The sequence below is a fragment of the Populus nigra genome, chromosome 18 (genome assembly GCF_951802175.1).
Source record: "Populus nigra chromosome 18, ddPopNigr1.1, whole genome shotgun sequence".
NCBI lineage: Eukaryota > Viridiplantae > Streptophyta > Magnoliopsida > Malpighiales > Salicaceae > Populus > Populus nigra.
In genome coordinates, this window is record NC_084869.1 from 7,400,618 (window position 1) to 7,415,581 (window position 14,964).

Here is a 14,964-nt window from a genome sequence, read left to right on the forward strand (position 1 = left end):
CCCTTTTCACCTTGATATAATTAACTTAGCTACGCATAATGAAAGAAAGAAACATAAACAAACAAGGAAAGGAAAAGAAAAGCATAAGTAAGAGATTAATATAAGCAAAACTTAAGCATTACAAAATACAAAGAGAGAAAGCAAGAGCATGATCTTGATCTGGAAACCAAGATGCCTAAATACATGGCAAATGCCTCCTTTTATAGGCCAAAATTCGGAACTATTGATTTGTTGACTAATTGATGAGTGGGTGGCCACATCTTGACTTGGTGACAATTCTTATCTTCTTGTCTTCCAAAAACGTCATTGATAATGTCAGGATTTGAATAGATTCTCCAATGAAGGTTCTAGACAATTGTCTCAGCTTTCCAGGAAAAAAAAGATGAGGTCATTTGGACTTCTAGAACTCGAGATATGGGTTAAACACTGAACAGTGTCTGGGCTGCAGGACAGATTCAGACTTCTCCGTTGTTGCTACAATTTGGATTTGAAAACGGCCCTTTTAAACTTGGGCTCTACATGAAAGTTGTAAGCCTATGTCTTATCTTTCCATCCATATAAAATGGACCTAAATCCAAGATCTACAGCTCCAGATATGACCCAATTACCGAACAGTGTTCCAGTTTGGACTGCACCAGCATCTCTTTTCTAAGTTTGGCCATCTCTTTGTCCTTTCAATTTCAGTATTTCAACTCATCAATCAATTCTTTCATTTATGTGATAGGCCTGCATTTAAGATGAACATTTACCATAAATTAAAGGTATCTTATATAATTAGATATGTTATTATAAAACATGCTTTAGTTAAGGAGTTATAGATACTTCAAGTGCAAAATGATATGATATAAAACCTTGATAAAAATGCACTTTTAAGTACTAATCACGAGTCTGTCCAGATTCGTCACCCCCCTCCCTTCACACATAACTTTCACAAACTACATTTTCTGGGTAAATTATCATGGTTTCATGTCCCCAATCACATACCACACATAAATTAACTTAATTTTAACAACAAATACTTTTCCCCAATTCAAGTCTAAGAACCCTAATCTATAATTCACATCAACACATCAATTCATTATCGAATTTGAAATGACTTATAAGATCATGTTTAGAACACCTTACTAGGTACGAATTAAGGTTTTGATCTTCAACTAGTTGAAGATTTTTCAACTCCCTCTTTTCTTATCTAATGATAGTCAGCCTTCCATCTTCTCTTCTTGTTCAATTTCCTTGTTAATCCCTTGCCCACAAGTGTTTATTCCATCTATAAACCCTTAATCTTGGATGGTTTTCTTGAAATTTTGGTGTTTCTCTCTTGATTTTGCAAGAATGAATACAAAAACTCCCTCTTTTCTTTCCTTATAATTTTTGTAGATTTTGGTGAGAATATGAGTATTTATGCCCTATAATTTTTTCTTATTTGCATTTAGGCCCTTACATCTTTTTTTTCTTCTTCTTATAATTTCACCCCACAGCTTTTAGTTTAATTTATTTTCTTTAATTTAATTCAACCCTCAACATTTTCAGGTTAATTTATAATGTCTCGAAATATTTCATCCAGAAACTTATATCCAAAAATTTCTGAATTCCTATTTTTATTTAACCATATGTATGAATTTCTTCACTTTTATTTCTCCTGTAGCTAGTTTGCAATCTAAACAACCTTTATTTTTCCCCGTGGTTTACAAACAAAATGCAATTCTAACTCAAACCTAATCAACAGAATCCTATAATCGATTTGGCCCTAAATAATATCATTTTAAAACTTAATTAATATATTTTATATCTTATAAACATGATTTATAGTTAATATCTTAATTTAATCTAAATTAACACAAACTCTAAACTAAATCATATAACCTTAACCCCAAAAACTCATAAATTGGCTTTAAAAAATCAGATTAAAAGAGAAAACAACTGGATTATATATGTAATTGATGAAATAAAGATGTTATGAGTGGTGACAGTGACATTGCTACTTGCTATAGTGGGTGGAGAGGTGGAAAGAGAGAGATGCTGGATTTGTGAAAATTTAATTTTAGTAGTGGTGCAGATGGTAACTGCACGTAACTATAAATAGTGAGCAGTGCTAGATTGGAAAATTTGTCTCAACTGTAATAATTTGATAAATATTCCTTTATAGTGTGCTACTATGGAAAAAACTAAAAAACTAAAAAACAATTCTCAACTTCCCTCATAGTCATTAAACCTGGTCCGGGAGTTGATCCGGTTAAGGAGTTAGGTCCCGAGTTACACGAGTAAACTCAAAAAATTTTAAAAAATATCTAAGGTTTTAATATTTCATATGAAAAAAATTAAAAAACAATCCATATGAATATAAGCTATATATATTATAAATAATAAAATTTAAAAGATCATTTCAAAAGGTTTTTTTATCTCATATTGAAAAAATATAACTTTTTTTTACCGAAAGATTTCAAATTCCACATTGAAAAAATAAAATATTTTTTAATATTTATATAATAAACTTTAAAAGTGTTAGTAACCAATTGGAAAATATAAAAAAAAATAATCTTTAGTTAAAAAAAAATATATTTTAAAAAAAATTGATCTCTATTAAGTTTTGTCGGCTAACTCATATTTTAGATTAATTTGAGACGTTGACCGGTTTTTTACTGAACAATTACAAACCTATTTTTTAAATAAAATAGACTTAATCAAGCCCAGAGATCATGCGGGTTTAATATTAACCCACGAGGCCGTATAGGTTGATAAATATGCTTCCCGTGAAACTGTTTGCTTTTTTCTTGATGCATGGCCGAAGACAAGGATAGAGAAAATAGTAGTAAATTTAAAATAGGAGTTCAGGTAGAAAGAACAAAAAAGCACTCACGAGCCGACACCACACTGGGCCACCTTCCCCCCAATCAATTTTTTTTTTCTAGAATAGATAGCCACCACATTTGCATTTGCATCAAATTGTAACACCACACTCTACTCTCTCTCTCTCTCTCTCTCTGTAAAACTGCAACATTTCTCTGTCCGCCATTGATATCTCTAACGCTCTTTCCCCATTGTTCAATCAATAATGGCTCTTTTAGTGCTTGCAATACTCATGTTGTCCATGACTGGTCGTGCAAGTAAGTTATGATATTATCCTTCTTTTTTTTTCCTGTTTTGGTGTCTATTTTTTTTTTCTCAGCTGACAACGGAAGCCACGGGCACTAAATCCCATCCCATTCTAGACAAGGATATCCTCTCCATCCTTTTTTCCTTTTACCGATTTTTCTCTTAATAACCATTTCTTTTTTTTAAAAAAATAAAATGTTTTTTTTTTATTCTGCTAATAGTTGGTTTTAGGCAAATACTGTTTCCACGATGCAATCTCTTCTTCAACTTATTTTTGGTGGAGTAAGGTCTGATTACTTTGTTTTTTTTTTAGCCTGTTGTGCCTTTTTTGTTTCCTGTTCATCTCCGTCTTTGACTGTACTCCAAATGGAGAGCGTCTTCCTTTTATCATTTTTTCTTTCTTTAAACCATATGATGCTTCATTTTTGTGACTTCTCTCGGATGGCTAATTGGATACAAATGTTTCATTCATTTCATTCTGTAATCTTGTTGTGGTTAGGTTGCACATGGTGTGTTTGCAAGGAAATGAGCGATTCAGTCCTCCAGCAGACTCTAGACTATGCTTGTGGAGCTGGGGCTGATTGTGGCCCTGTCCATCAAAATGGCCCTTGTTTCCAACCCAATACTGTCAGGGCTCATTGCAATTATGCTGTGAACAGCTACTTCCAAAGAAAGGGGCAGGCTCAAGGCACCTGTGATTTTAAAGGCACGGCAACGGTTTCTGCATCTGATCCTAGTAAGCCATTCACCAAATCTCTCACGTATTAATCTTACCTGTTTCTTTGTGAAGAAACCCATGGACTCACTTTTTCTTCTTTCTTCTTCTTTTTTTGTAATTGATCTAGGCATTAATGGCTGCTCTTATCCTTCCAGTGTCAGGTAATATGCTTTAATTAACTGGTAGAATTTTAGTGCTCAACGACTATTTTCTTAGCAATCAATCCGAAGTCAGATAAGGTGCAACACTCTCTAGTGATCTCTTCTAGAAGATTATAGACTGCCCTCAACTTCTTCAAATAAAATTCCTTGAGGCAGAATAGTTTATAGACTGCCTTTACTAGAAGATTATTTTAGGTGAAGAACTGTCTTCATTAGATGAATACACTACGATTAGATTTGGCCACCCTTTATTCTATAGCTCCCCAACATCCCCCACTAAAATTAAATATATATAAAAGAAGAAGAAGCAATCACACATACTTCATGCAAACTTTATGTAATACGAGAGGGCTTGGCCAGTTATTATTTTTTAAATAATATTTTATGTTAAAATATATGTTAATGATATTTTTTTTATTTTAAAAAAATTATTTTTAATATCAGTATATCAAAACAATCCAAAATATATAAACTATATTAAATTTTAATAATAAAAAAAATTAAATTTTCTAAAAATACAATTTAACAGCATTACCAAACATATTCTTAATATGTTGGGACGTCAACCAAGAATACAGGTCATGGAATTCCATCCTCAGTGATTTTTGTTTCCGGTTTATTCTAAAAAGTGTTATTAGAAAAACTCCCCCGACCTGAGACCTGATGTACTGATGATCCATTGACTCGAAACTTGTCGAGACTACTAAGGTTTTTTTCTTCTTCTAATATATATATATATATATATATTAATTCAATTTAATCTTACTTTTCAAATTATACCCATTTAATCTTCTTTTTTTCAACTTAATTTTAATATAAAAGTCTTTTTAATTATTTTTGAGTTCTTAGTTAAAGAGAGATCCTTGTATTTTAATGATAGAGAAAGAAAATTAACATTTACATTGATTTTAACTATCAAAATAGTCGATTTTAGTTTTAATGGGTCTATTTAGCGAGGGAAGTTGTATTTAATTATTTTTTCACTTTAAAATTGCCTAGCTTAGCAAGAGTTTTTGGTTGATTTTGGATTTTTCTGTAGTTTATAGGTTTATGGTCATTGATGGATTTATCATAGTGTTTAGGATTTTTTCTAGATATTTTTTAGATAAGAAAACCATGAGCTTTAATTTTTCAATCACCATCGTGGCAAGAATATGGGGACAAGCATACCATGTGTCATCTGGGTTTTTTATAATTTTTCCTTCTAAAAAAAATATGTATTTTTTATATAATTTTTTAAATACTATTTTTAATTTATATTTAAATTAAAGCTCCTTTCTAATTTTTTTATTTAGCCTTTCTAAATAGCGGCTTTGTATTTAATTTTTGAAGAGATTATTTTAATTTATCTATAAGTTTTTTTTATATGTTTTCTATAAATAAACTTTATTTTTGGATTTTTAATTTTTTTTTAAAAAGTATATTTGAATCTACGCACCTTTATGAATTTTTTTTATTTAGCCTTTTTAAATAGTGACTTTGTATTTAATTTTTGAAGATATAATTTTAATTTATTTATAATATATGTATATATATATAAATTAATTAATTTTATTTGTGGATAGTGTTTCTAATAAGTATAACCTTACATAATATTTTTTTTAATTTAATCAATTTCATATGTCTATTTAAATTAAAAATTAAATTTAATAAACAGTCAGTGAACATAACCAGTTAAATGACTCTTGTTGCAAATCAAATATTTTGATCTATATTCATCTCTTGATTTTTCTAGTTATGTTTTTAGTTTTTAATGATTTATTTTTTCATTTTATTGATACAAATAGATTTTAATTTATTTAATTATATGTGTATAAATTTTTAATTTACACTAAAAAATTTTTATGTAAAAAAATATGTTAAAAATGTTTGAATTTTTTTTTGTTGAAAAACAAAATCTACTCATGGTAAAGCTTGGATCAAATAATTAATAGAGTTGATCCCTTGCTCGGTAGTCAACTTGAGATCAAGACCTTGAGCTTGGTCAAACCCGGGTTGGTTGGTTCTTAGAGCTATAAAAAAATCTTAGCTGTTTATAGAATTAATGTAGAGTTGATGGTCTGACACGGTAAAGTTTAAGATGCTTAACCGAGCTGGATGCCGTACTTGAAATTATATTAGAGTGAAAGCAAAAATTCGAGTCTAGTGTTTATTCAAAACATATGAGCTAAAGTGTAGAAATAAATCCAGGCGAGAGCTAACTTTTTTTAAAGGATTTGTTTTTGCTGGAAAAAAAAGGAATTTTTTTTTTATTTTTTCAACTTCAAATTATTGTTTTTTTGTTTTTAAAAATGATATAAAAAATAAATTTTAAATAATAAAAAAACAACTCTTATTTAGATTCCGGTACTGGTTAGTGGAGCTTTTATCCATGGTGGGATGGGCATCTTTCCTTTTATCACTCGGGGAAAGGTAAGTGCTCGCGGGAATTTCGAGTCTATCAAACTTTTTGTTTGTAAAATCTACAACCCTCTTTTTTTTTTTTTTTTTTTGATAGGAATGGCATCTTTCCTTCATAGCTGGCTGGGAAAGATAGTTCAAGAACATCATCATTCAATTTCAATTCAATTTCAATTTCAATGGGTGCTTGCAGGGATTTTGAGTGTCTATGAACTGCTTTCTTGAAGAAGTTACCTTTTGTTTGTAAAATCTACGAGACCCTTCTTTTTATTCCCATAGGAATGGCATCTTTCCTTCATAAGCTGGTAGGGAAAGATATCTTTTGGCAAAGAATTTGGAGACTCCCTCGCTGTCAAACTGTTTTCTTTCAGCTGATGCTTTTTGTCAGTGACGCCCTTCTTTTCTTCTCTCTCGAAGTCTCATCTTTGATCATTTTTCAAGCGATTTTTTGGTTTCATGCTGGCTCGCATTGAGATTGAATGATGATGTTCTTGAACTCATTTTAACCATTCATTGCTGGCTACTCTTCTCACTTCGATAAAAGGATGATACTGCAATAATTCAGATCGAATGCCCTTCGATAAAGTTAAAATGTCACCGGAACGTAACGGGGATAGCATCTCAATATAAAAGATGCATTCCATGCAAGGACAATAATGTACCCCACAAACATACTGCCTCATTACTTGAAAGGGTGTTTTGCATTGTGCTTTTTATTTTGTGGTTTAAAAAAAAATATTTTATAAAAAATATTTTTAGTTAAAATTAGTTTAGAAAAATATATATATGATTAAAACTATGGTTGAAATTAACATTAAACAAAAAATAATTTAATATGTTTGGTTAATAATGCTTTTGAAATTGAAGTTATAAAATAATTTTAAAAAATATATATTAATATTAATGATTTTTAATTTAAATATTATAGATTTAACTATTGCTATTACAATATGAAATAAATAATATTTTATATAAAATATTTTTTATTGTTCCATTAAACTATCTAAAATTCCATCACGTATGAAATACTTTTTTATTCAATGACAAGGATTACAGTTTTTATAAATTTCTTAAGAGCACAACAACATCAGCTAAAATATAATCAGGATTAAAATTGGGATTGTGATTAAATTCTACAAATATTACATCATCAAGCGATCTCTGTTTAATTTATGTGGTGTCATTTAATAATGTTTAACACTAATTTTATGAATAAAATACATTTAAAGATAAAAAATACATATATTTTTTATTTTACTAGGTTGGACCCGGTTTAATGTATTTTTAGCTTTGAACTGTGCCCGATCCGACTAAAACAGTGAAGCATAACTCCACTATTTATGGGTTTTTTCCGCACAAGAAACATCAAAAAACTGGTTTTTGTAAACCTGTGACATATAGTTGATGGTGAGCCCTACTAATAAAAAATTATTTTTATTGCAATATCAAATATCAATTTTTGTGGCCATAATTAAACTTTACTCACAACTATAATATCAAACGACAACTGCTAAACTGGAATATTATTTCAGTTAAAAGAAAACGAGCAATTCGCGATGGAGATTCCGTCCTGTGAAATTTTTTATAACTATGAGTCTACAATGCCTTATGGTTTCTTTTCTATCGAAACTTTAAATCTATGCTCGTCAAAAAGTGAGTCTGTCTCCATGGTAAAAAGCTGTGAATAAGCGTGTGTACCAAATGAGGCATGGAGTTCTTTTTGGGATTCTAACATGTGAAACAAAAAAAATATTTTAAAAAATAAAACTAGTTTAAAGAGTTGTAAATAATATTTATAATTTACGAGTAGTAAATGTTATCTGCGATTCTCGAGTCATCATTATAAAGAGATAAGAAAGGAGATAAAAAAAAAAAAGATTTTGGAAGCATACCTAAACTTTGATGATAACATCACTAGTATTATTAAAAAAGTATCGAAAAGAAGAATCTAATAATATCAAAAAAGTCACCAACAGTGATCGAAGTGGACTATATGAGCGGTCAAAAACAAGTGAGCTTAGACACTTTTGAATGACTGGTGTGATCCATTTCGTTCATCTTTTATGACTTTCTTTAGTATTGTTAGATTTGTCTTGTCGTAATCTTTTTAATGGTACCCATGATGTCGTTGGAGTTTTGATGTGCTTCTGGTTTAATTTTTTACTTTGTTTTTTTTTCTCCTGCTTGTAATATGTGAAGATAAAATTTTAAAAAAAAATGACCAGTAGCATATAGAACACCATTGATATTCTTAAAAAGATCTAGGATGAATCTAATGATATCAATGAAGGTCATAAATAATAAATAATAAATAAAATAGATCATATCAGCTATCCAAAAATGTTTAGGCTCATTTGTTTTTTAGTCGTGCGTATAATCTACTCTTATAACAATTTAAATATTTTTGGTACCATTAAATTTATATTGTTAAGGTATTTTTAATAATACATTTATTGATTTCATTGAATTTTAATATGTTTTTAGAAGTGTTTTTTTTTTTTTGAAATCATATGTACAATAATTTTAAAACTTGAAAGATTTGGAGTTAACATTAATGACTTTGGAAATCATAAATGTTATCCAAGGCACTGTGCTATTTATTTACAAATTTTTTTGTATTATATTATTTTATTAAATTGTTTTACTGCACCAGAATCCAAAAAAATCTTTGGGGCATCTTTTGATTTGTAACGATAAAGGTGTTGTGGGCCATATATTTTGATTGAAGATGATTCCAGACATCAAAACAAACTTGGGATGGGCAAAAGATTTTGAGATACGAACCAACTTTTTAATTTTGAGAAATGTGTATAGCAGCATGTGTGGGCCCACAGTTCTAGCTAGCGTGCCTTCAAGGACAACTACTATATGGAGGAGCAATATCTTTGCTGCCATTTCGGATCCTAAGATTAACAGCAACATCTCGTACTGTTTTACTAGCATTTATAATGGTTTTTTTTTAAAAAAAATGTCTAGCGATATAGATTATTTTTTAATTTTTTTAAATTTATTTTTGACATTATTATATTAAAATAATCAAATAATTTTTAAAAATATTCTTTAAATTTAAAAACAAACACTCTTAGGCATAGTTTTTAAACCCGGTTCGGTGGCATAGTTTTTAAATCTGGTCCGATGGCTGGCTCGGTTCAAGGCCCAGGTTCCAGGGTTTGACCGGGTCGGCCGGGTCAATCCATATTTTAAAGAAATTTAAAATGGCGTTGTTTTAGTAAAAAAACAAAAGTCAACGGGTTGCAACCGGGTTTTGCCGGGTCTACTGGGTCATCGGGTTAACCCGCCAGGTCACACCGGGTCATGACTTTTCTTATTTTTTCATCAACCCGGCCCGGTTCCAGTCCCGGGTGGGCCGGGTTTCAAAACTATACTCTTAGGTGCCGTTTGGTATTGTGGCTGCGGGTGAGGTTCACCCGTAGCCACAAATATTGTTGTTTGATATTGCAAAAAACACAATTTTTTACTGGTAGGACTCACCATAAACTGTGGTTGTGCCGCATGTTTACCAAAATCACAAGAAGCATCTCTTTGCTGCTTCTTGTGCGGAGAAATCATATGAACAGTATAGTCATGCTCCACTGTTCACGTGAACAGTGGAGACATTCTCCAATGTTCCAGCCGGACCGCGTCCGGTCCAAAGCTAAAAATGCATTGAACGGGGTCCGACCAGCAAAATAAAAAAAAATATTTTTTATTTTTAATTGTGTTTTATTTGAAAAACTAGTGTTAAATATTATTCATTGACACTACATAAATTAGACGGAGATCTCTTGATGATTTAGCATTTGCAGAATTTGATTGCAATCTCAATTTTGTTCCTGATTATATTTTACCTGATATTGTTGCGCTCTTAAGAAATTGTGAAAATTGTAGTCTTTGTCGGATGTATTTCATACGTGATGGAATTGTAGATAGTTTAATTGAACAATAAAAAATATTTTATATTAAGTATTATTTATTTGATGATGTAATAATAATAGTTAAATCTACAATATTTAAATTAAAAACCATCAATATATATATATATATATATATATATATATATATATATATATATATATATATATATTATTTTATAACCTCAATTTCAAAAGCATTATTAACTAAATATATTAAACTATTTTTTGTTCAATCTCAATTTCAATCACAGTTTTTACCAAACATATATTTTTCCAAACCAACCTCAACTAAAAATATTTTTTATAATATATATATATATATATATATAATAGTATAATTATTTTTAAAAATATTTTTTTATTTAAAAATATATTAAAGTAATATTTTTTTTATTGTTTAAAATATTTTTTTATCAATATATTAAAAATATCTAAAAAAATAAAGAAATAAAACTAATTTTCTTAAAAAGTGCGGCATGGCCGAAGACAATATAGGAAATATACAGTAAGATATTTGCAAATAAAATTTAAAAAATATTGTTCATAGAGTAACATGTAATTATGTTGGGAAGGCATAAAGGACTTGAATTCAATGGTATATGTGAAAAAGGTAGATAAAGTTTTAGTACTAAAATGGAAACTTTATTGAACGGGCATCAGCAATGCTGTAGTTATGTGATGGCATGGAGGGGATGCTATGCAGCACAGTGTACGTACTCGTGCTGCGTTATAACTAGGATTGATAAAAATATATTAATTGATAAAAGAATGTTAATATTAATTAAAGACTGGATTAGAAAGTTATTTTTTTCAATAAGATGTAAAAGATAAATATAAATGCAAATATTTTATCTTGATTGTTCTTTCTTTATATATATATATATATATATATATATATATATATATATATATATATATATATATATATATGTCATGGAGATTTACTATAGTTGCTAAATACTATTTGTTATCTTATAAATTTAAAATGCAAATAAAACTAATCTTCTTAAATTTAACAATCCAAAAAAATTAAAAATAATCCTCTCTTAGAGATATTATGAAACTATAGAGACAATTTAAAATATTTATTACTCTTTGAAAAATTAGTTAAACTAAATAATTTCAAAAATAAAAAAGGTTATAAATTAATAAAAAAAAACCCGAGCATAGATGGACTAGAAACCTATTTTTATATAAATTTATGGTAATTAAAACAAATAGACATAAAAATTCCAATGATATATATTCAAGAGTAAAAATTGTTTTTTTCAATACAAAACTTATTTTTTAAACATCTATTTATTTATTTATATAATGAAAACATGTTTTTTAAATAAAAACTTACCATAGTTTCAATAAAAGAAAAACAAAATTCATTCCTCAATGTTTTTTTCACATATGAAAAAATAAAACATAAAAGAATGATTAAACTATTAGATTTAAGAATAAATTATTCATAAAACAGTAGCAAATATTACCATAAAAAGCTATAAATTAATTTAAAAGTTATGACATGACGAGAAAATTTTTAAATTATTATCCAAATAATTTTCAATTTTGTAAAATTACCACAAGAACACTCTATAAACCTTAATAAAATCATTTTTAACTTTAAAACATAATCTATTCACCTTAGAATTAAAAAAAATAAACTGAATCCAAAAGAAACTTCACAGGCCTCCATTTACTTTTCCTATTATGTTTGAAGGGAAACATTTATTGAACTTTCATTTTAAAGATTAATTCATTTACACTATGATTGATTTTTTTGTGAGCGCTGAATTATGGCCGACTGAATTCTCTCTAGTTTTCCTATCATTGGTAACTTTCTCTCCTCTTGCAACATCAAAATCCTAAAACATTATAATAAAAAATTACTTTTACTATGGTTGGTTCATATAAAATATGTGTTTGGTTAAAATTATGTTTAAATTTTATTTTATCAAAATCATGGCATGATATGTTTGGTTAAAATTGTGGTTGAGGTTGATGTTGTATAGAAAATAACTAAAAAGAACATAAATTAATATATTGTTTGTTTTAATAGAAAAAATAACATTTAGTACAAACAATAATCGACATAAAAAAAATTGTTTATTTTTTTTAAAATAAACATTATTGCCCCATCAAACTTGTTGCAATCCCCATCACGAATATAATCCATACGCGAAGCCCTCTGGTACCCACGTGTTTGTTGTTGTGAAACCACGTCAGTTAAAGTATCAGCAGGAACAAAATCAGGATGACGATCAAACTCGTTAAATGCAACATCTTGAATTGACTTCCTTCGAATATAGTTATGCAGTGCATTGATGCCACAACAATTTGAACTTGTATTTTGTAAGGAAACACTAGCATGCTTTGCAAGATTCTCCACGTGGAACCATGTCAGTTAAAGTATTAACAGGAACAAAATCAGGATGGCGATCAAACTTATTAAATGTAACATCTTGAATTGACTTCCTTCGAATGTAGTTATGCAGTGTCATTGATGCCACAACAATTTGAACTTGTGTTTTGTAAGGAAACACTAGCATGCTTTGCAAGGTTCTCCACCTTTTCTTCCAAACTCTAAATGTACGTTATATTACACATCGTAACGATGAATGGACACTGTTGAATATTTCTTCCCGACTTTGCGGTAGTTCTCGTCGATGAAATGGACACCAGAGGGCTTTGCGTATGGATTATGTTCATGATGGGATTACAACAAGTTTGATGGGGCAATAAAAAAAATGAACAATTTTCTTTTTATGCCGATTATTGTTTGTACCAAATATTATTTTTCCTATTAAAACAAATAATAAATTAATTTATGTCCTTTTTAGTCATTTTCTATATAACCCTAACCACAATTTTAATAAAAAAATATCATGCCATGATTTTTGACAATAAAATCAAACAATAATTTTAACCAAACACGTATTTTATATGAACCAACCATAGCAAAAATAATTATTTTAAAATTAATTTTTTTCAAACCACAACCATAATAATTATTATAAAAACAAACATATTTTGAGATACTTCATTCTCAGTGAGAGATAGAGAGAGAGAGAGAGAGATTCGTGATGAGGCATCGGATTTCTTCAACATATTTGAAGCTCACTAATGTAATGTCCGTATTTGAAGTTTCTAAAATTAATATTTAGACGTGCAAATTAATTATACAAGAAGCAAACGCCTTTTTAAACAAAGCACAAATGTAATCATCTTGCGGATGTAACTTCAGATGAATATTTGCCCTCTATGATTGCCGATTTCTTTTTTGTTTAGGGAATACATAAAGGAGAGAAGAAAAGGCTAAAAACTTCCAGTTTGAGGACATCCATTATACTTTTTCAAGCCTGTCGATACATGTCAATTCGAAACTCAGTAAATGTTCTATTTTATTTGTCCTTGAGCAGCTTGACGAAAGAAATGTCCTCTCTCAATCTCTATGATTAACTTTGTGGATTGTTCTTTGTTATGTGTTCAAAAATTATTTTTCGACCACCTGACCACCTTCTTTTTTCCAGCGCTGCAGGCACCAGCACAACTCCAACTCCAGTCACCGCAACGCCAACTCCGGTCACCACAAATCCATCCACCACCACACCCTCGACCACAACCCCATCCACCACCACACCCTCGACCACAACCCCATCCACCACCACTCCCACCACTCCATACTCGGCGACACCTAATGGAGTGCTAGGAGGGATTGGCAATGGAGTAGGTCCATCGGGAGCTGGAATAAACACAGACATCCCTGATGCTGGGTTAAGACTTGAAAACACTGGCTTGTTCTCATTCTTTATAATCCTTGTGGTATCCAGTTTGATGCTTTAGTGGGGTTGAAGGTGCAAGAATGTGATCCTGATTGTGGCGCTGTGGTGGGGCACGGTGGTCACAGGTGAAGCTGGATATCAATGTGCGTATGTGGGTATGCATGTGATTATGCTGTTGTTTATCTTAAGATACGCTAGCTAAGTCTTTGTCTGTTTCTTCTACTTTTCTGCTTGGGTAAGAAAAATGGGCTTGTGTTCCTTTTGGAATGTTATGTGGTTTCCGGTGGGACGACTCTCTATCTGAACTATTCCCCCCGTTCTGTAAACCTAGATTTAGCTCTAGAAAGCAGTAATTTATTGATGTTCTCAAGAGAGTTTGGCACCCTGGCTCTAATTAGGACAGCAAAACTTCGTTGCTCAACACCTGTGGCTGTTTTCCGGTCACTCCTTTGTGTGCTTTTGTTGTTTTCAATAATGATGCCCGTGCCTGTTGTGAATGGTGAAACGCAAGATTATCAAGTTTTTCGGGGAAAAGATGGGGTGGCTTGCTATGTTAGCAACAGAAACTTTAGAGTGCCTTGGTTATAAAGGCAATCTCAACGCTCTCCAATGCCTTTGAATTTTAGAAGTGATTTGGAAGGTGTAGATGCTTACTATTTCAATCTATTCATTCTATAAGACACTATTATATATATATATATATATATATATATATATATATATATCTTAAATTCTACTTAATTTAAAAAACAAGTAGTCAAGTTTTTCGTTGATGGTTAGAGGAATCTAGCCACTACACTGGTTAAAAATGTCACCAAATGAAGAACTTAAGAAAACTAAATTAGATAATTTCATTGCTAAGATTAGAATATGTGTGGATCTGAAGTTTATAGACGTGAAAAGAATAA

General features: G+C 30.0%; 1 protein-coding gene across 1 annotated transcript; it reads left to right on the forward strand.

The window, feature by feature from the left end:
- Nucleotides 1–2,930: 2,930 nt before the first annotated feature.
- On the forward strand, nt 2,931–14,561 carry LOC133678668 (PLASMODESMATA CALLOSE-BINDING PROTEIN 3-like). The gene is made up of 4 exons (XM_062101098.1): nt 2,931–3,104; nt 3,593–3,829; nt 3,939–3,972; nt 13,805–14,561. The coding sequence occupies exons 1-4, from the start codon at nt 3,053–3,055 to the stop codon at nt 14,115–14,117; spliced, it is 636 nt and encodes a 211-aa protein (XP_061957082.1). The 5' UTR covers nt 2,931–3,052; the 3' UTR covers nt 14,118–14,561.
- The last annotated feature ends 403 nt before the right edge of the window (nt 14,562–14,964 follow it).